This window comes from Lampetra planeri, chromosome 18 (genome assembly GCF_965212315.1).
Source record: "Lampetra planeri chromosome 18, kcLamPlan1.2.h2, whole genome shotgun sequence".
Lineage (NCBI taxonomy): Eukaryota > Metazoa > Chordata > Hyperoartia > Petromyzontiformes > Petromyzontidae > Lampetra > Lampetra planeri.
This window is the reverse complement of record NC_136124.1, coordinates 11,528,030-11,550,902: the sequence shown is the minus strand read 5'-3', so window position 1 is coordinate 11,550,902 and position 22,873 is coordinate 11,528,030. Positions and strand designations below refer to the sequence as shown.

At 44.8% G+C, this 22,873-nt stretch overlaps 1 protein-coding gene, 1 long non-coding RNA gene and 1 other non-coding gene across 5 annotated transcripts in view; 1 reads left to right on the top strand and 2 right to left on the bottom strand.

The window, feature by feature from the left end:
• LOC144723662 (uncharacterized) overlaps positions 1-12,834 on the bottom strand; it is a 30,698-nt gene extending 17,864 nt beyond the window's left edge. Inside the window, exons 1-8 of one of the 3 annotated variants that reach the window (XM_078602561.1) lie at positions 12,386-12,834; positions 12,249-12,289; positions 10,091-10,249; positions 7,417-7,697; positions 6,464-6,546; positions 3,758-3,875; positions 1,948-2,059; positions 1,301-1,475 (exon numbers count right to left, since the gene is read on the bottom strand). In XM_078602561.1, coding sequence (XP_078458687.1) covers positions 1,301-1,475; positions 1,948-2,059; positions 3,758-3,875; positions 6,464-6,546; positions 7,417-7,697; positions 10,091-10,199 — 878 coding nt within the window. In that variant the 5' untranslated portion in view covers positions 10,200-10,249; positions 12,249-12,289; positions 12,386-12,834. The other 2 variants (XM_078602560.1, XM_078602559.1) reach the window with 2 other exon arrangements.
• On the bottom strand, positions 12,520-12,624 carry LOC144723873 (U6 spliceosomal RNA). The gene has a single exon (XR_013586390.1). It is a non-coding gene; the product is annotated as a U6 spliceosomal RNA (small nuclear RNA).
• Positions 12,835-18,431: 5,597 nt separating the features above from the next.
• On the top strand, positions 18,432-22,311 carry LOC144723661 (uncharacterized). Its single transcript, XR_013586252.1, has 3 exons — positions 18,432-18,593; positions 19,928-21,314; positions 21,507-22,311. It is a non-coding gene; the product is annotated as an uncharacterized LOC144723661 (long non-coding RNA).
• Positions 22,312-22,873: the final 562 nt, after the last annotated feature.

Here is a 22,873-nt window from a genome sequence, read left to right as displayed (position 1 = left end):
AAGTGGCTTCAACTGCGAGTTTTAAAAGAAGATCTTGCTGAAGTAGAAGGCACGGGGAGAGGAGAAAATCAAGATGGAGATGGTAAACGTAGGAGACGACAAGTCAACGCAGATTCTTTGGTTTTTTCGGTAAAGTCACGTAGGTAAAAAATAAAATAAATTAAAAATGAAAACAACTAAATTAAATCACGACGTTTCAGGTGCAACACAAGCGTCCATCTTCAGGTGGGGACAACGCAGCGAAAGCACAACCGCTTAAGTGTGTCTAAGAGATGGCTGTGACGAGGAATTATATAGTTGCGGGCGAAGGAGGGGGGGGAGGGGGCATGGTGAGTGTGGGGGCGGGGTGTGGGCTGGGAGGTAACGCCTGGAGTTCAAACTGAAGCTTTGTGATGCAGGGGGCGGAAGTAGATAAGAAAGCTAAGTTAAGCCGATTAAAGACATGCTTGTTATGCTGCAGGGGGGTAAATTGGAGTTGTGCAAGCTAAACTTGCACGCTCGAAACAACGTGTGGTAAATTTTCCAAGTGTTGGGAGTAAGCCGGGCTTGGAGTCAAATTTCATAGTGATGATAGTGTGTAAAGCTGGGAGTAAAAGACTGGGAATATGGATATGAAAATAAAAATAAAACTGTCTGCCTTGCAGTAAACTGCACGGCAGCTAAAGTTTAACTTGGTTAATTACATCCTTCCAATGATTGCTCAATTTGAATCCATCCTCTCGGTTGAAGTTATGTCTATGTTCGTATATCTGGATGGCTTCATGGACAAATCTTTGGTAGTATCCAGGAGGCTTGTAGAGTACTTTGGTATCGGAGAACACAATGTCATGAGAACCCGCAGTGTTATAACAGTGGTCAGCTACGGCCGAACAATTCGTCCTACCGTGTTTCAAATCTGACTTGTGCTCGCGAATGCAGTCAGAAATATGTTGTTTCATTTCCCCGATATAACAATCACCACAGGTGCAACTCAGTTTGTAGACACCAGGGTACTGTAAGTCAGGAATGATATCCTTTACGGATGGGATCAGATCACGGAATTTGTGTACTGTACTGAATCGGAATATTTAATTTCGTTGTTTTCATTTTTTATTTATTGTATTTTTTACCTAAGTGACTTTACCCTGCAGTAACGAAAACTTCAAATCTAGAAGAAACAACACAGATTCTGAAATAAAGGGCGATATTTTTAGCCAAACTGGAAGTCAACGAAGGGATCGGAGGATTGGGTTGATGTGGTCACATTTATGGCTGTGGGTGAGAAGCGTGAAGTTCCAGGCTCGCAGCATTGGCCCGTCACCTGTTCTCATCAAAGAAGGCCACCTCCTGGGCCATGACGGCCTCGAACAGCCGCGTACGCAGGCGTGCCACCATCCGCTGGCCGGCGAATATGAAGAGGTACGAACGCACAAACGAGCAGAGAGCCCCACCCACGTAGATGCCGAAGAGGATGAGGATGGCTTCGTTCAGCTCGTCTGGCAGGCGAGTAGAGGAAAGCGCACGCAACACAAGTAGTCACAAGAAAATGTCAAGGTCACACTTTCAGTTAGTTTGAGCTGGGCATCTGGATACGGCCGAGAGCTTTTTTGTGCATGCAATGCTGCACATCCTTTGAGTTTTGTTGAATCTACAATGTCAGACAATGCCCAACAGCTGAGATTCAAAGTGCCTCTTTGAGCAAGTGGGAAATGCGGTGACCCTCATCACTTTTTGTGGCCTTGAGTCGGTGACATAATCTTCCACTTAGTTTGACAGTTGGTCAACCTCCCCATCGGATGACCACGGTTCGACTTCCCATCAAGTTCCGCTCGTTTTTTTTCCATCAACGAGGAGGGATAAACGTCGAAAGCCGTTCTGCAAGGCTGCCTTGTTTACAAGATGTGACAGTTTACAACGTTCTTAGTCTCATCAGCGGTGTGGATACAAGGGTACAGAGGTGCCACTCACTCATGGAGGTCCTGGCAGCATCGATGACCTTGCCAAAGAAGAGTGGGGAAACCATTTGAGTGGCAGTGGAGCCTAGGAGGGCTATCATTCCCAGGACCACAATGCCGGTCTCCTGTCAGACACACCCAGAGACAGCAGGCCACACAGCAATATTGCACAGAGCACCGTAGCAGACAGGGGCCATCCAGCAACATATTAGACAGGGGTTACACAGGAACATAGCAGATGGGGGTCACGAGCCCCTCCCCCCACCCACTCCAATACCAATACCTGCCATTCACCACTAAGTGACGGTGACATCACCATGGCGACTGTGCCAGGCCAGGTGCACTTTGAGGCCACGTGAAGTGTCGAAGGCTCGTTTACAGGTCTCAGAACAGACCCAGCTGCCATGGGTTGGCCGACTGAGATTACTGGTAGATGCACCAGCTGTACCCCTAATGTGCCAACTTTTTGTATTTTAGACGCCAGGCACTCCACTCGTTGCTGTGAGCGTTGCTCCTCTGCCCTCCATTGTTGCTGGAGGGTGAATGCCTCCAACTGCCCAGTAGCGTCTTTCACGAGCCTCCTCCATAGAGGCTGATCTTGACATCGCTGGTACTAGTCGTCGGCAAGTCAATTCGGCTCCAAATCCTCTTGTATCACATCAGTCCATCTCTTCTCCAGCCCATGTCGTGCCCATTTATCCCCCTTTATGTGGCCAAACAAAAGCTGCTTAGGCATTCAGTGGCTGGGCATGCAGGCTACATGACCCAGCCGATGCAGCTTTGCCTGCCGTAGTATCTTACTGATGGGTATGTTTGCAGATATTTTAAGGATTTGTGAGCTCCTCACACAATCCAGCCTGGTTAAACCCAGGATGGATTGGAGGCAGGCCAGCCTGAATGATTCTAACCAGCACAGATGTTCCATTAGAGGGGTTCACGTTTCACAAGTATAGAGAAGGGAGGCCATGACTGTGGCCGAGAAGACCCAAAGCTTCGTGCAGAACGACAGACCAAGTAGCTTCCACACAGCATTACACAACCAATGAAAAGATAATGCCACCCGACTGATCCAGAGTGAGACCTCTGCTGTAAAACTGGAGCTGGTCATAAGCACACTGACCAGGTTTGGGAAATGTGGCACATTAAGAATGGACCACTCTTTTAATTATTTCCTCGTGCAGCAATGGAGTAAAGTATAGCTTTGTACCGAGTTCAGCCTGTAGGTGGCTAGCAGGGTTATTGAGTAACCTGACCTGTTCACCAGTCACTTGGTTAATGGCGACTCGGTTGGAAATTGCTGTGTGTGATACACGTGCTGTTGCATTTTACAGATTACCACAATAAATGTGTTTGCCCTCGATTTGGAGCACCTGCCCACGTCCTTCATTTCGAGTGTACAAAATAAACTCTCAACTCTCTCCACTATTGCTCCATCACCAATACGGAGCTGAGGGGGTGGAGTGGTTGGTGGCATAAAATACCCAGGCAGGTGCTTAGTTTTGGTGGGACAGATGGTAAGACCCCACCCTCTTAGCGCCACACTCCAGGTTCTGCAGCAGTGCCCCCAACTCCTCCTCTGAGTGAGCAGCATCACCCGATCATAAGCATACAACACATGGTTGACCGATAGGGAGCCATCATCCCTCGACCACCCACTCCTCTGCCAGCCCTTCCCACTACACAGGTAGCTCTGCCCTTTGCCTGCATCAGGAGTCACGCACGATTTTTGCTAATTCTTCATGGGCAGACCGGAACAGCCTTTCAGAAACCACAGGGACGGTCTTGCCCAAACTGGGATGTTTGGTAGCTTCATCATCACAAACCTCTTTGGCCAGAGACAGAACCCTGCAGATACCGACGTTCTTTTTCTTCTTATCTTCCTCCTCCTGTGTGTCCTCCACCTTGTGAATAATTCTGAGCAATTGCAGCTTGTTCAGGAATCTGTGAAGAATCATTGACAACTTTTACCCCATAACAATCAATTCATAAAATTTGATAAACATTTCGCAAACAAAGCCGGATGTAGTGGTGCGCGCCTGCTGTGACCCGGCGCTTTGGATGCAATGGTTGGTGGATCACACAGATTTGTGAATCTCCCAAATCCACTTGACTGCGAGGGAGCCAGATGTTTTCAGTGCAGAAAGTGGATTGGTGAATCTGTCTCTGTGTGGATCTCTGAGCGATAGCCTGGTATGCGTGATGAGTTGTCTCTCGGTACTCTGACTGCCTCTCCCATTCAAAACTTGAATTGAAGAATATTTACTCAGACCAGAGCCAGCCTTGGCAATTCAACCACCACTGCGGTCTGTATGTTGCTATTCGGGTTACCGCAATGTTATTTTTCATGAAACCATGAAACAATGTCACGATTTGACGATTATAATAATAATGTATAGTTACACTGCACCTTATATTGAAAGATCAAAAAGTGCTGTACATGTGAAAATTTCAACACTCCATAAATAGACGATAAAAAAGAACGAAGTCTATACAAGACAGTAATGTACGGAGTTAGATTTCACCGAGTGACTGGCCTCGTGCTCCAATAGCGATATCAGTTTCCCTCAACTTTGAAATTGTTTTCTTTCTGCTTTCCTGTACTTCCAGTGTAATGAAAGATCACTTAAGCCCTTTGAATGCTATTCACTAAACTTAAGCCAGCGAAGAGTATTCTAATCATGACAACTTTACCGCCTGGGATATATGTAACGCAGACGGTATCAGTTACGCAAAAATTTATTAAGAAATAAAATTAACTATGGAAATTATTGTCATAGAATCATTATGCAGTGAATTAATCAAAGTACTAATTAAATTGGAAAAATATGTATAGTTTTTTTTTACTCTTATTGTGAACGTTAATCATGATTATTTCGTAGATATTTGGAGGGGAAATTTTATATTTAAGGGCAATTAAACGAGAAAAAAACTATCACGATATTCCGAAAAAAAATTAAATGGATGATACAATGACCATAGATCGTACAATATTTTTCCATATTGCGGCAGTGTTGCGAATGGCTCTGCAATGATTCCCACTGACCTGATTATCACGATAACAACTCCAATATTATTATGGTAAGTCCTATATTTACGGTGGAGATGCATCCCTGGAACATGCGGCGTTCGGCAAAACACCATAAGTTGAAACCTAGTTTACCATTCATTTAATTATGTAAATTTAGGATACGTTCCTTTGGATAATTATTTGTAAAAAAATTACAAAAACAATATTAAATACGTACTATGAAGAGAGGAAGGATACTCAAAGAGATGTTATACAAGGGGTCCGCGATATCCGTTGTTACGCACTCACGTCGCTGACTCTTTGGGAACCCAACGTAAAATTTCCCCGCACACACGTCGTTTCGACTCAGTTCAGCTTAGAAGAGAAAACGTACAACTTTTATTTCGTGCAATGCACCGCCATTTAAGGATCTATCCACAGCATCCTGTGTGCTGCTTCTCAGTCCCGTCATGTTCTCAACACGTTGTGCGTAGTGAGCGCTCATTGTAATCGGCTTTGACTTTAGCGCAAAATATTGTTGCAACCCTTCAACAATGAACAACAAGCGTAGTGCACATTGAAGGTGACAGTGCAGGTGGTATGATAAAAAAAGCACTAGTATTACGCTCGATGTTAAAATGGCAGTGGTAAAGCATAGTACTGTAAGTATAAATGCTGCTTAAAGGTCCTTGAACTCAGAATTCGTTTTAATGTGTACATTATGTGTTGTATAGTATATTACAGGTACGATATATATTATTTGGTTGCTAGGTATGAAGCACAACATTTCCCGAAGTTACCGTCCTCATCCCTACCTTATTCCGTGGTTTCTTATGGGAGAAATTGCCCGCACTTTGGAGCACAGAGGCAATGTTTACACTCTTAGAGTGCCGATCCCCTCCCCCCCATTTCCCATTATATTTATGGTAAGAAAATGACCCGTTATACATCGTTTCGTTATAAGTACGGTCCCTAACCCCGACTTATAACGTAGATTCCCAGTAATAACAAGTTCAATAAATAAAATAAGTGAATGCAGTACAGAGTACTCACCAGAGATGGCAGTGGAGATTGCATTTAGAGAGGGCAGTACAGTACAGTATGGCGATGTAAACACTGCCCAAGCTACAGTAGTGCATTCTTTACTTTAAAATTTCAACAACATCAAAACATTTAAGTTAATCGATGCATTTTTTAAAATCAAGTTACACCCCCTAATTCGTTGGCTGATATTATAGTGAAACAACATACATATGAGCATGGGAAATAGAGGACTCGCTTTATTATAATCTGCTTGCCCGTACAAGACAAACGTTTTGGCATGATCCCCAAAAATCAACAACGACGATATTATTTGTCTGTTATTTTAAGTTTTGCAAAAATGGCAACTGCCTTTTTTGTTTCTACATTAAAGCTGGCCTAGTCCAAATTGTCCTATAGATTGATGAAATAACTGGATGCCCTCTTAGCTATTGATTGAAAATGTCATTGGCTTTGAAGATTAGATGTTTGACTGTCTCACCTGTGGCAAAGCATGTTCAGGACAAACTCAAATAAGCTGAACACAAAGGAACTGATGAGCATGATGTGGAACGTCAGAGGCATCTGAAAATAAAAAAAAAACACATCGCCCAGTTCAGTCAAACTAACATTTATACAAATGATTTGGTGGTGCTGCTGCTGCATTGGCAGTGGTGCACAAGCACAATTAATAATACAAATTCTACACATTCATCATAAACACTGTGACATTAAAGATAAATATATATAAGTGGTGTTCTGCGGCAATGGCACCTCTTCACAACAGATAAAAAAAATTATTGAAACAGGTAAATATGTAAATGTTTAAAAAAGCTGAGAAACGCGTTTTTAAAATTAGTCACAAAGGCTTTTAAACTGTTAGAAAGATTCATAGCTGGATTGTTGAGTGAACTGCAGTTGAAAAGCTTTCAAAAATTATCCTCATTCATACTTGAAGAACTGTACAGCAAAGCGCAAAAACAATACAACAAAACAGCGAAACACAACTACAAATTTATGGGAAACTGATTTTGTGATAACCATCACTTTGTGAAATTTCATATCAAATCGTTTTGTCCGCAACAATATCACTGCAATCCTAGAGGCCAATTGCTAGTTGGGACGAATATATGTATGTGCTATGAAGACGGGCAATTGCCTGAAACGTCACCTTTTATACACTTATTCTTCTAAAACCAAACAAAAGTAGTTTTATTGATCGTGTTGAATTTTTTGTTTTTTTAAGCGCTTTGAGGCCTTGTGCAAATTGTGCTATAGAAAACTGAGTTTATTATTATGATGGTTGAGTTGGTGCGACTATGTCAAAATTGGGCAGGCCTGCGAGCACACATCACGTGTCCTGGTTGAGCCTCCCAGACATTTTAGAGCCTTACGTCCGAGCCACCCGGCCACCTCAGGGCAGCAGTGCACCTACAAAAGCAGGTTTTTACTCACGTGCTTGTAGCTGCCACTTTTTAGAACGACTGCTCCCTTAGCCGCCGTGTAGGAGAGCCACATCAAGGACAGGAACCCACAAACAACTTGAAGGATCTTTCTTCGCCGCGCCGAAGTCAGATCATCGGGCTGATCCAACTGCTTCAGCGCCGCATGCTCGAGCGCCGTGAACAGACCGATGAGGAGGCATGTCTTCATGGCTGACAGCCCCGCCATGTCGAAAGCGGACGTCGCGAATGACCAGTGCAGGATGTCATTCTCCAGGTAGTGGTCGGGACCTCCTGTTAACGACCCCACAGCACAGTTAGAGTTGACTCTGCTAGAAGTAATACTCTTGAGAATGAATCTAACTATCATTGCGGTGAAAATGTTAATGAATGCCAGATGTTTCTGCGTTTGCAGAAGCAAAGAAAATGCGTTGTTCACCCTGAGAGGACCAGAAGTTTCTACTTTGAGAATCAGTCTCAAAAACATTCACTTTTGGCAAATCAGGAGACTCTGTGAGCATGACACATCGATCACGTGACGCAGTCATCGATCATGCCACTATGTACAAGCTGATCAAGAGAGTATCTCGACAACGTTTCCTGCCAATGTTTTTGCCTGAACATTGTTTAAAAAAAACTTCACGGAAACATTTTTCCATCCTTATCGCTGGGTTTTAAAAACAAGTAATTTGACCTGCAGTGTAAAACCAGTGTGAAGAGTGGCATGTGGGGTACAGTCGACAGCACAACATTTACTCTGATAGCCCTCAAACCCTCACTTGCTGCACAGTGTCAACCCCTCTAAAATGATTTTGATTTTTTTTTTGTCACTGGTAGACTGGAGTACGCATTTAGTTTTAGTTAATTTATTTTTAGTGATTTGCTTACATTTCCTAAACGTTGCACTTCTGGCGTTTTTTTTATTGTTTGTTATCGTAACTTTATGACTCGCCCCTCCTCGACATCTGTGAAAAAGAACTTCATAGTTCATCAAATTTCTCCAGGATAAATTAAAATGTTGATTCTAATGTGACTAGTGGCCATAGAAATTGTGAGAGGTATACAGGATGTGGTGTGCTGGGTGCGGAAACATTTTTCAAGTCACTGATCCAGACTCGATTGAAATTGAGCCTTGATTCATATTTTTTTTTATAATTAAACAAGAGCCTGGTAAGCGATGGGGAGGGAGGGGGAGTAGAGATATTCCACGAACGACAAGCCCAAGGCCAGGTCCCTCGGTGGAGTGAAACGGTAGGGTGGTTGAGTTCACTGACCTATTCACGTGGGGGCAATGATCGGGTACATGGTATTTTTAAGAGGGGTGGGGGGAAGACGAGGGAAAGGGGCAGGAGGCCCTGATTAATTGATATAATTTTAAGTAATCAGTGGACTGCGCATGGTCCAATTCAGGAATCGTAAACCTGCAGCTGCGGAGCGACATGCGGCTCTTTAAAGGACTGCTTCGTGACGTTATGTATTAAGGACCGTCTCCTGTTCACGTGCATTGCAGCTCTTTAAATATTGAGCTGTTTACCGAATTGGAAAAAAAAATGTTTCTTCTTGTTGTTATTTTTGTTTTTGACCCGTGGTCTAATTTGACCGTTTCTGGACTGGGAGGTGGTCAATGCGCCCCGTGTTTCCGTGCCACGTGAAACGTCTCCTAATCCTTGGCTGAGCTGGGACCCGTGCCAGAACTGTCCAGAGCCACAGACCCATGCCAAGGCCTGTTTGTATGTGCAGAAAATGATTATGCAATTGATGGGGACAGATACCAACTCAATGAAACCTCCATGATAAATTATCTGATCAAGTCCAGGACAAATATTTACACGTTTTTATTTAGTATTTTGCCTTCGACCAAATCACTCAAACACGTCCAATCTCGACAGATCTTGGATGCTGAGGAGGGTTGAGCCTAGATAGTTACTTGAATGGGTGACCACGAAGCATGATAGGTTGCTATAGGCAGTGGGCTAATGTGGCATGCAGCAAAGGCTATTGCAGCAGGGCATACAATACAGGACATCCTCTTTTGTCTATATTTTCAGTGAATGCGTTTTGCAATCTATCCAGCACCTTCACTGGACAGGTATCTAGGCAAGGTCGGGCGAGTGGTGGTTGGCAAGTGACGATTGTTAAAATACCATTTCTGATACCGAGTCTAATCATGGGTGGAGTAGTGGTGCAGTGGTTCATGAATTGCACTTCGAAACCGGCAGCCTAAGCTTATTCCAGGACTTGGCTAACATCAGTGGCGAGTGAAATCTGAATCGGTCTTGGGCACCTATACTGACCAGCTGGGTGAAGTATGGTCAATCATTATCCATCACCGTCACAGTGGAGGGCAGGCCTTCAAACAGCCAGTGGATTAACAAAAAACTGTCAATTATTGTAAAATAATTACTATTCGAGGTACTCATTTGATTCATTCTACAGGTTTTTATGGGCTGAGTTGAATCAAAATCAAGATGTGAACTCGTAACCTTTCAGATCGCTCTGCCAACTGTGTCACCGCCGGTTCTGCATGACTATAGCGTGACTCGTATGTTACGCAACGTCATATTTTTGTAATCATGACAGTAGGCACTCTATAAATAATCAGGTTGTGCTGGAGACTAGTGATAACTGGACAGATAGGCTTGGGGCTAGGAGGCATTCCATTCAGATTTTTAAAATAAATATATCACCCAGGATCCACAGCAGAACTGCGGTCAGGCCATCAATAAAGTAGCAGAGGTTGGTGATGGAGATGAACCGCACGGTGGGCAGGGTGTAGATGATCTTCTGCTGGGCCATGCTTCCGACCGAACTTCTCTCAACTGTCACAGCGCCGCCACAAAGCCACCCTGTGAACCAAAGACACACACGCAACTCTCACTGCATGACAACGCTTTTGCTACATTTCATGAATCTGTATTTGGTATTTCACGCCACAGAGAATAGAAGCCGGGTCCTCGAGAGGGACCAGGGTTGTTGTTCATCCTGGAAGAAACCCTTCGTCTACGTTCTCCGTTCAACGAGTCTCCAACACGTGGACCCGGGCCGAAGTCGTTGGTCCCGGTCTGTAGTAGCAGTTACGTAGTAACTAGTGTAGTTAGCCTGGTGGTCACCACCCAGTTAACTACACCAGTTACGTGGTAACTTGTGTAGGCTAACTACACCAGTTACGTGGTAACTTGTGTAGTTAGCCTGGTGGTCACCACCTTAGGTTGTTATTCTGTTAAGGGGAAGTTACCCCGTGTATTGGAACTGAATAAATGTGTTGCCTCCAAATCTACGTCTGTGACTCAGTTGAACCCATTACATTTATATAAACCGGCTGTATGTAAACTGTACATATACTACAACTCATTACAGGTTGCCTACCAGGTCGGAGACCCTCAGAAGTTTCGTAATCATCACTCCCGCAGCTGGGTGGGGCTAAATCATGATGCAATACCTGTGCTCCCCTGTAATTCTTTGCAATGTAAGCACTGCGTCATCACCTGTAATCACATGCACACACCTCCGTCCATTTGTATTCACCTGTAAGCACTGTGTTTATATATGCACACAGGTACACACATGTAATTACTGACCCAGTGTTTACCTATATGCACACACACTCATGTGCACACCTCTGATTAGCGCGGTTGGCTACGTACGATGCTAAAGAAGTTCAACATACATACATACACCTGTGCACACCTGTGTAACTCATACGCAGCCGCGCACACATCTGCCTGGCCTGTATATCTGTGTTCATATGTACAACCATACTTCACCTGTACACATACGCTTCTGCACACTTGTACACTGGTACATGCTCGTCTGCACACACCAAGTGTTCACGTGTGTTCACGTGCGTGTATATACCCATACGCATGAAACTATAAATCCCAATGCCACCGATTCTCATCTGTACACGTCAGTTGTACACATCCTGTACACACAGCGCTTGCCTATAATCACCTGTATACACATGTGCTTAGACGTACACCCATATACACCTGAAGGCAGGTACACCCTTGTACTCACCTATACACACACCTTAACACAATTGTGTTCACCGATATACACCGAGAAACGAGTACACATGTGCTCACCTTGACACCATGTATACCTGCACACGCCTATATACTGTACTGCAACACCGGCGTTCACCTCAATCTACTGTTCTCACATCGTCCTGTTTAACACGCAGTAGTAAGTCGCCTTTCGCGATCCCATATTATCCATAATAAAGGTGGTTAGGTTAGATCGCGGAAATATCAGTGTCGTTAAACCCACTACCACCCGACACAGCCAATTAGTAAGGTTTGTCACGTAAACAGAACGTGCCAATTCGTGACAAGTTCAACACACCGCGTGTGTGTTGGAGAGTAAACCCACAGCATTTACAATTCGAGTACGACGTTTCGCCAGTAATTACAACTAGCATCATCACATTCCTTGTTTCACCTGTCAAAGAAAAACATCTCCCATCGAGCCCAAAGGGGCTGTTGGGGCAAGTGCTGTTGGGGCGAGCACCTCTACGAAGGCCGGCACGGCACACGAATCCACGCCTACACACAACACCGGGTTACTCGCTAAAGTCCGAGCCGACTTAGGGGAAGGTCCAGGCCCGGATCAGATCAATCATCGGTGATTTTACCAATGGTGACAGAACCCCAGGTTCGCCGTTTCAATATCACGGTGTTTCTCATCTGTGCCCACGTAAATAAACACACGTGTTAATATATACAGAGAAGACACAGACCCTCTCCCCGTATAACATTGCCAGACTGTAGGGGCAAGTGCTGTTAGCGACTCGCACCTGTTGAAAGCCGGCACGGTGGCACACGAGGGGATGGGTGGCCAACGTACCTGTGCACACCTGGAGCTATACAGCATACACCTCCATACACCTGTAAACAACAACACATCAGTACACACACACCTGTAACACCATTCGTAACTGGTACACACACACGTTCACACACCAACACCTGTGCTCGACGCACCTACAACGCAGGTGTGTGAGCAAACAGAGTCACGTGGCCCCGCGCCGGCACCGTCCTCTGCTGCAGCTGCCCGCCCGCCCTTCTCTCCACGCCTCCCCAAAAACGCAGGGTCCGTCCCTCTCTCTTTTTATTTTCTCCTTTATTTCTACTTCACGAATTTGCGTGTCGTCCTTGCGCAGGGGCCATGCTAATCTTCTCTGTATCGTTCCAATGTTAGTGTCTGTACTGCCGGAGCAAGCCTGCTTGCTCCTCTCTCCCCCTTTCTCTCCCCACCTGTCTCTCTCTTTCCTCTCCTCCTCCTCCTGCTGCTGCCTCTCTCTTCCTTTCTCTCCCGACTCTATCTCTCCCGTCTCTCCCCGACCCTGTCCCTGGCTCCCGGGCCACGGGGACTGTGGTAAGGGGAGAGACGCAACTCGCGTGTTGGGGTGTGTGGGGGGGGGGGTGACACGGGGTGCTGGGGCGGCAGCGTGAGTCACGGAGTGGGTGGGCACGTGGGGTGACGACGGATGGAGTTGTTCACACTGCTCCTGCCGCTAGTGCAGTAAGGGGGGGGGAGCGGTGGTGCAGCGGTTAGCGCTACGCTGCGCTTCGAGCCCGGCGACCCGAGTTCGATTCACGCTCACGGCCACCAACACCGGTGACGATTATACGAACCGGTCCTGGTTCTCCTCTAGGTCTACTCGGCCTCAAATGAGTACCTGGTGCGGTGTTTAAAACATCGCCGCTCGGGAGACAAAGGCGGCCGGGCGTGGTGTTGCCCCCCCTTCTCCCCGTGTGCCGTGCCGGCCCTTCATAGGTGCTCGCTAACAGCACTTGCGCAACCAGTTTGTTACAGTCTGCTACAGGCTATGCGGGCGTTCTTTGTCTTTGTGTGTGACCCGTCCTGCCCAGCGCCAGCTGACCACGCTGTTCGCTTACGGAACCGCGGTGCGACAGCCCCCAAGGCTCTGGGACGCAGCCGTTGTGTTGGGTTTCGTGATGTCTCAACACGCACAATGTTTGTCTGCGGTGGCAGTGGTGCGAAAGCACAATTAATCCTCAACACGTCAATCAATGGCACTGCCTTAAAATAAAACAAATCTATTGTATGCGACGTTGCGTCGTCCAATGTCCTTTCTTCATAGCGCATGGAGGGCGTCTAAAGAGTTAGAGTGGTTAAAGGTTGGAAGACTGCACTTTTATTATTTTTTATTTTACACGCTTTTACTTAACTCACTCTGTTGTTGTTGTCGTATTCTCAAATATTGTAACTCAGTTTTAACCCACTTCCCAATGTGGTATCGACTGAAAACTTGGTATACTTATGTCATACTGATGACAATACTATATTCTATAAAAAATATATATATTTTTTTTTAAACATTCATTTTTATATCTTATGTTTCGGCTTGGCTCTAATTGTCCACGCTCAACTGACGTTGGCTGTAAATCACCACGGCCCCTTACGTTATGGCAAGCTTCGGGGCCACTTACTGGAGTCCTGCCATGACCAGTATGGTACATTTCATTAAAGCGTGTTTGAAAAAAAAGTATTTTAAAATATTACTTATTACACCATTATTCACATGGGACTAAGAAACAACCACATCACAAATAGATGTGGCTTAGAGACACGTATAGATATGGATGTTTGTGTCCCTCCCCTGCACTTTGCGAAGCAAACTCAACATACACACGAGACGCACACACATCTCTGTGATTCGCATGTCCGTTCATCCGTCACGCTCTGGATTTACCAGACGGTACGCAGGGAGGGAAACGTGCCTCAAGCCAAACATTGTCCTTCGGCGATATCCTGCACTGTTTCGACCAAGACGTTCTTGTGACCTAAATACATTATTTTCCAATCCCTTTGCAACGAGAACTGACCCCAGGAATGCACCACACTCAGCTGATTATGCAAAAACTGTTCATCGGTGTTACGCAGCGGTACGGATTGCAGTGAAATATATTTTTTTCATTTATTTGGTATAGCCCTGTGAGCCATTCGGCTCTTGAATCGGGTGCAACCGCAACAAACAAAAACATGAACAAGAAAACATCTTAAAGTGACTACGCGCAAACAGAAAAATCCAGGAAAAATCAGCAAAATCTTCCAGAAAAGCATCGTACACCTACGCTGTGTGCAAAAATCTCAGTGGGATGCAAGTCAAACAACAACAACAACCACAAGACGACTTAGATTTAAGCCATCAGTTTAACTCCGTACTACAACAAACAAACATGGCCAAGCCAAAAAACTTTTCGAAATCACCAAAATAAAGCCATAAAAGCAATGTAACAGTGATCATAGGAACTGTGACCGAAATTTCACCATAAACGACAAACAACATGTACCACCAAACCCTGTAGCCATAGCTGGCTGCATGAGTCACTCCACAACAGCAGGAGCATCAGTAGGAGTTTCAAAAAAATGTAATGCATCTTTAAAGATCAGCACACTAAATCAAAACACAAGATCAGACTTTGCAGCGGTCATCGGAGCAAAACATTTTATTTTAGTTTTAGGCCACTCAATAGCAGTGGCAGATAGGGGTGTACAACTCCTCTAGATAAGTTTTGAATGAAGATCTCCTAGGTAGTGATTCAAGTTCCAGTTTATTGGTAATAGCATTCCAAACCTTGGGGGCATCAATAGCAAAGGCCCTTCCTCCAGTATTTGTACGGCTGTAAGGAATGTGAAGCTGGTAAATGAGCGAAGACCTTAGGTCACATTTGTTCTTCGAAACATAGAGGAGATCCAGCAGGTAGTCTGGGGATTATTTTGTAAGTACATCGTGAATAAATAAGATCTGATGCACAAGCCGTCGAACATTAAGATATATTAAGTTTGACCCTGAACCGGTCATGGGCATCCCACAGATCGACTCAGCCTTAAATGAGTACTGTACCTGGTAGGGTGTGGAAAACATCGCGACTCGGGGTAGTGTAGGGGAGCAATAGTGTCGTGGTTAATGCACTGCGCTACAAACCTGGCAACCTGAGTTCGATTGTAGCTCATGGCCAACACCAGTGACAATTATCTGAACCAATCCTGGGCCTCCCCTAGGTCGACTCAGCCTCAAATGAGTACCTGGTGTGATGTATAACATTATCACGAGGGAGATGAAGGCGGTCGGGGGTAGTGCTGGCCACCGACCACATTGTGTACTGTTCCGGCCTTCATAGGTGCTCGCTAACAGCATTTGCTCCAACAGTCTAAGACTATTCTTTGGTTCTTTCGGTTAAGTCACGTCTAAAGATAAAATAATAAATTAAATTAAATAATAGAATACGACGTTTCGATTGCAACACAAGCAATCATCATCAGGTATAATGAAATAGCGACATAAAATCTAACCAGAAAACTCTCTCTGGCGACTTGTTTTCTCTGCCTGTGTCCTCTTTAGAATGTTCACACTTAAATTCTAACTTAGCAATCTTTGAAATACGTAATCAACCAGGCTATGCGTTAATTGTGTGTTGACCGACCCTCTGTGTTGTATTACATTACATTTCGATATTTTACTAGGTTATTTAATTTTAGTGTGTCTTTCTCCTGATTTTCGTACTTGCAGCACCAATTGATATGCAAATTTTTTCTCTAACCCCCCTCCCTCTCTCTGCCTCCGCCCCCCCCCTCTGTCTATTTAAGGCCACCCCACAGAGACGATCACCCCTCTCTGTTACCTGTGTTGCTCTCGCTATGTATCTTGGTGATATCTGTCTGCTAATATGTCTGTCTATAGTTTTCTGGTTAGATTTTATGTCGCTATTTCATTATACCTGATGATGATTGCTTGTGTTGCAATCGAAACGTCGTATTCTATTATTTAATTTAATTTATTATTTTATCTTTAGATGTGACTTAACCGAAAGAACCAAAGAATAATTCCTGCAGTCACGAAAGTTCTAAAATTAAGAGAGTCTAAGACTAGTTTAACATGTAGGCTTTTGCGACCAATATCATCCAGAATATAGTTTTTTTTGGGTTAGATCACATCAATATAGATGTCTCGTTAAACCCGCCACCACCCGACACAGCCAATTAGTAAGGTTTGTCACGTAAACAGAACATGGCAATTCGTTACCAGTACAGCACACCGGGTGGAGGCTGTGTCGAGTGGTGGCGGGTTTAACGACATTTATTTTTACGCGATCTAACCCAAAAAAACTATATTATGGAGTCGAAGAATACACGGATGATCTCTGTCTTTGATGTGGGCGAGGTGCACGTGAGATCAGGAGCATCTCCCATATATTTGCGTACCACGAGACAACTCAAATCAAACCCAGAGCATAATCACACACACATTAATCAACTTAGTCTATGCCAAACAAGGCCCCAAATATGCAGTTTACTCGCAACGCCTCTTTGCACTATCCCCACACAGCAATGCATCAACACGACTTATTTGTCAGCCTGAAGCCCCCGTCTCACACTGTAAGACGCAGGCTCTATGAAGGGTGCGAAGGCAGGATAGGAATGTTGCTCTGCGTGTGAACACAAGCAGGGGTTCCAGTGGCAGGCAGAGTTCCAGAGTTCTTCAAAATCAATCACAACCACCACCTTGTGGCTTTCTTCCCCAAAATAGCAGGACACCTCCTTGGGAGGGCTGGGGGGTGCACGGCCTGGGAGGTTGACCTCAGCCGAGTTACACACGCATCCACCTCCACGCAGCCTCTCACTGGTTGCAGCTCCACGCGATGTGGCTGGTCAGTCCTTGGGGCCATTTATATCAATGTCTTTTTTTAAAGAGATGGCCATGTGCCTCTCTCCACGTGGTAGCTCCGATTCAATACATTCTGGTCTGGCTTCAGTTTTTCTCCCTCCTCTCCATTTGAATGATTACGATATTCGGGGCATGCCATGTCCATGACTTTCACCCGGGTAATTTCTCAAATGGGTCACACCATTTGCAGGGTTTTCAACAGGGTGGGAAATGTTCAAACCTTTTACCGTTGAATTAGAAAAAATAGTTTTATACGCATAGTACAAATCATGACCAAACACCATTTCGCCACAATCAGGAAACATTTTATTGTGAAATTCTTATCAGGCCCCGGTGCTATCTCCAATTCTTATCCACTTTACTTTTCAAGCCTATGGACTGCGAAGAATTGACTGAAATGTTCCCCATTTTTCTTTTTAACGCAGTGTTATTGACCAATGTGCTGAGTTATTTTGTTATTTGTGCTTGTGCACGTCTGCCAACAACAAATAAAGTGGAAATACTGATAGAGTTTCACTTTTGAGAAGTGTAGTGGGTTCCAGGAGACTTGAGACGTAACTTTAGAGGCAGCACATTTCTTCATAACAAGGAATCACAACTGCCCTTACCCCGCTCTCTATGGAGGTACAGCCTCCGGGCTAACGTGCCCTATCACTGGGATTAACTCAGAGCCCTCCGGCTAAGGTGGGGAGGCTGACTGACCCGACCCAGCCAAGGTGCGGGTCCGACCACTGGTCCGCGCTCAGCCCCGGCCCTTACAAGGACGTCAGGTCCCGGGGCACCGGGGTCCCAGGGTCCTAGCCTAGCTGGTCTTCAGTCTTCGGTCTTCGGAGCACTGCCTCGAGCCGACCTGAGAGCCGCCTTTTATGCACGTCCCGGGGACTTCTGCCCCCGGTACCGCCCCCTTTCTGGAACCTTCCAGGGCGCTCTGTAAAGCAGAGGTGTGGACTCGAGTCATGTGACTTGGACTCGAGTCAGACTCGAGTCATGAATTTGATGACTTCAGACTCGACTCGACAAAATGTACAAAGACTTGCAACTCGACTTGGATTTTAACATCAATGACTCGTGACTTCACTTGGACTTGCGCCTTTTGACTCGAGAAGACTTGCTACTTCCCATGAAAACTGGGGGAAAAAATGTTCACACGGCCGCGCCGCTCTCAGTTTATCTGCATCTGTGAAAAAAATGTGCACCACCTGTATGCATGCAGAGAGCACGCGCGCTGCCTGCACGACATCCAATCACTGTAGTCCCACGTTGTTTTGATTGGACAGTATCTAAGCAGGCACATTGCAAGACAACCAATGAAGCGCAACAAGCAACAACGCGCCAGTTGGCAAAATGATACCGAAGATAGTTTCGTTTGGCTATAAAAATTACGATGTAGTCGACAAAAAACGAGTTGCAATTTGCAAAACATGCGGGTCGAAGATTACAGACGGTGCTGCCACAACGTCTAACTTTGTTCGACACCTGAAGTTGCACAAAGAAAGGTAAGTTTTGAACGAATGCTAAGCACCTTATCGGATGTACCATAACTTACTAGCTGCTGCATATTTACTGTATCAACGAGACAGTAAACGCACGTCTCCCTTGCTGGTTGATGCTTACAAAAATAGGGATTTTTGAACCCCGATTATATGAGGTACATGAGTGTAGCACACTCAGATGGAAAACCTCTTCAACATCATGTCAACGTCCGTTTTAAAGTATCATTTCTACCTTGCTGCTAGACGGATAAACACAAATGTATATCTCAGTCTCTCCAACACACATGAGACAAAAACAGGCCTTCCAGTTTTACTCTTTCAATCGTTCAGTTTCAGAGTGGCTGGTGTGCTGCCTCATTGAGGTCGTTTATGTAATTTTGGTTAATCACAACTAAGCTGAACTGTCGCTGAAGACATAAACTATCACAATTAAACAATGAATGAGGCAGCAGTAGACCTGCAATTGCTGTGTGATGCAGCAATGCACCATGGAATCTGGTGTGCAGGAGAGAGTGAACTATAAAGCAGGGGTTCCCAAACTTTACCATGACAAGGCCCCCCATATACCAGTAGATTCCAGCCAAGGCCCCCCTGACATGGGCCGTGCCACACTCTTTTTTCTGTGCACCTCCTTTCACAACTCGATGGAGTTGGTGCATCCCTAAACCCATCCAAGTACAACAGGAAACATAGTAAGACATATACACTGTAAAGAGGAAAATGATGACACAGTCACAGAAGATCCACCATTAGCCTTCCCTTTTCATATCATGCCCAAACAGCAGGCAGCGCATGGACATAGCGTGCTACCGTAGTCTAGGTCTGTGAGGCAGCGCACCACTGGGATATATACAGTATATAATAAAATAATAACGATTATAGTAGTAATGTTCAGAGATGCAATAGATTATTATAGTGCAGTTCTTAACTAATGGGGATATTGTTTAGCTTATTTTTGGTTTAATTTGGTTTATTTTACTTATTTAATTTATTCAATTATTTTGTTTTGCTATACTTTTCATGCCAACTTGCCATGGCCCCCCTAGCACCCCCTCGCGGCACCCAGGGGTCCCCGTCCCCACTTTGAAAACCACTGCTATAAAGCATATGACTTCAGTTTCTTGAGGGAAAGGGCTTTCTTATGACTTTTGAAGCAGTGAAAATATGCTTAATATTGCATACACTGAAACTGAAATGTATTATCGTATACCGTAGTGTACAATAGACAATGAATATTAACACAACAACATTGATATGAGTAAAGAGTAGTTTCAAATACAACATGTGTGGCTATAAGGGATTTTCTGACATCTGTTTCATATTTTTTTCTGTTACAGGTATGAAGAATACCAGATGAACAAAAGCATCGTAGATGAACCACAACAGCCTTCAATCTCACAATTCCTGGACACTCGTGTAGGGCGTTACAGCATGAGCCACCCACAGCAGAAGGCCATCTCCAATGCGATACTGTCTGACTTGATTATTGATTGCAATTTTCCTCTATCTATTGTGGAAAATAAGAGCTTTCGTCACTTTCTGGCTGTGCTGGACAGCAAGTATACCCCAGTCTGTCGCCGAACGCTGACCACAAAAACAGAGAGCCTTGCTGAGGAGAGACGTTCAAAGTTAAAAACTCAATTGAGCAACACTGACCATGTTTCAGTCACTGTGGACATTTGGTCTGATCGAAAGATGAGGGGATTCCTTGGTGTCACTGTGCACTGGATGGAGAGAGATGCAGAGAGGGTACAGCTAAAGACAAATCTCTTGGCCTGCAACCGCTTCAAAGGCTCTCACACAGCGGAGCGCATCTGTGACCAATTTGAGGCAATATGTGATGAATACAACATCAAAGCTAAATTGGACTATATCATTAGTGACAATGCTGCTAACATGCGCAAGGCATTTACGGTCTGCTTCCCCAGCGAACAGGAGGAAGATGATGATGCTGGAGATAATCTTGATGATCCTGAGCTATGGCATGACTTAACCCTAGAAGACCAGCAAACCGTCGATGCTGCTATGGCAAAGAAACAGCGCCTGCAGTGTTTTGCACACACATTGCAGCTGGTGGTGGGAGACGGTTTGAAAGAAACAAAAGCGGCATGTCCTTCTCTCTCCAAGTTATCAAAACTTAGCTCCCTGCTCCACACAAGCACAACGTTTAAAGACATATTCGATGGTGAATTTGGGGAGCACAGAGGCATCCCTGCTGCAGTGAGCACGAGGTGGAATTCTACACTGCGGCAGGTGAAAGCAGTCCTTCATTGTGATCAGCAAAAGCTCTGCGCAGTTCTTGAGAAGGCCGGGCATAAAGAACTGTCATTCACACTACGAGAGTGGAATCTGCTGAAGGAGTTGGTGGACATCTTGAAACCGTTCGGAGAAGCAACTGATTTGACACAGGGGGAGAAAGTCATTACAATCAGTGCAGTTGTTCCATCCGTCTTGTCCCTCAATCACCATCTTGAGAAGCTGAAGCCTCAAGTTCGTTTCCTGAGCGGCCTGGTCAGAGGTCTGCAGGCATCCCTGGAAAAAGATTTCTTGGGATCTTCATTAATGTGAAAATGGCCCAGTCTCAAGAAGGGATCACTGCCCCCTTTTCAGACACAGTCTACCTGAAAGCAGCTGCCTTGGATCCAGCCTTTTGTCTGCTGTGGATTGAGCCCCATGTGCTGGTCAACCGTGACATCAAGGCAGAGGTGGCACAACGAGTTAAAGGTTAATCTTATTGACTTGCAATGCAACTTAAATGCAACGTAAAATAATTTGATCTTAATCTGATCTAGGATCTAATGTGATATTAATCTGACTTTAACAATAATAACAATTTTCAGTCTTGCACAGTATCATCAACATCAGTAATGGTAATAAGAGCTCTTTTGTTTCTGCTGTTGTGACACGTTTTTTTAGAATTGATCCTGAAAGATGCTGCAGAGACGGAGCAACCTGTGCCTGTGCCGGTGCCTGCTGAAGAAGAACTAGAGGACATGGAAGGAGAAGGGCTGTTTGCTGCATACCATAAGAGGCAGAAAAGGGATGTTGGGACCCCACCAGCAGTACAGCTAAGTCACTACATTGACATGGCAGAAGGACAGAATGCCCTTTTGTTCTGGGCACTGAACAGAAAGACTCTTCCTTCACTCTTTCAAGTAGCCATCCGAGTCTTGGCAGTGCCTGCTTCTAGTGCTCCAGTGGAGCGAGTTTTCAGCCATGGTGGCATCATTCTGCGTCCCCATCGTGCACAAATGACTGACAGACTTTTGGCCAATTTGATCTTTTGCAAATGCAATGCAGTGTAGGGGCCTCCCTCCACCTGTCCACAGCACGCATGCGCACACACACTCACTCTCTGCTCATCACCTGTCCACACAGCTCTCTCTCTCTCATACACACCAGTCTCTATGGAGGCATTCCAATTATATTATCAGGTTGGTCCAGTTTTTCAGAAGTGATAATTTTGAGGAGTGAGGATTTTATTGATGACATGTTTAAAAAAGTTTAGGCTAAAAGAACCCATGTCTATTTGAAAGTTAAACTGTTTTGCAATATGAGGTCAATGCAATACAGGACTGAAGCTGCTGTGCATTGTTCTAGTGCAATATGCTGTTGAAATAAGAGCATTTTTTGTGAAAATTAAATTTTCTGTTTTTTACTGTGTTTGATTAATGTCATTGTATAAAAAGAGGTTTAAATAAATACAAATCTTACAGACATACATGATTTGTATAAATTTTATTTCTGTGGTAAGAGGACTTGAAATGACTCGAAACTAAAATGGTAGGACTTTGGACTCGACTTGAGACTTGCAGGCTTTGACTTCTGACTCGACTTGGGACTTGCCTCATCTTTGACTCGACTTGACTCGGGACTGGAGAGCAAAGACTTGAGACTTACTTGTGACTTGCATAACAATGACTTTGTCCCACCTCTGCTGTAAAGGCACCCCCAACCCCTCACCTGGGGTCTATGGTCCGTCCCTTTGTACAGATTGGCACCCCCTATAGACTCCTGCCCGTAACTGCAGGTAAGTGAGCATTGGGCGGTGTGTGCATATGTATTTCTGACGCTACAGAAGCACTGTAGGGGGAAATCATGTTTACAGTTGAGCACAGACCTAAAATATAGCATTATAATAAACATTGGACAGAAACAAATAGCATAATATTACACATTATTTAACCATTTGAAATGTCACTGTGATTCCATTTGCTTTTTTTTCGAAATACGATCCTCAGGTGGTGTATTCTGCTTTCCCTTAATGGCACTCAATTCATGAT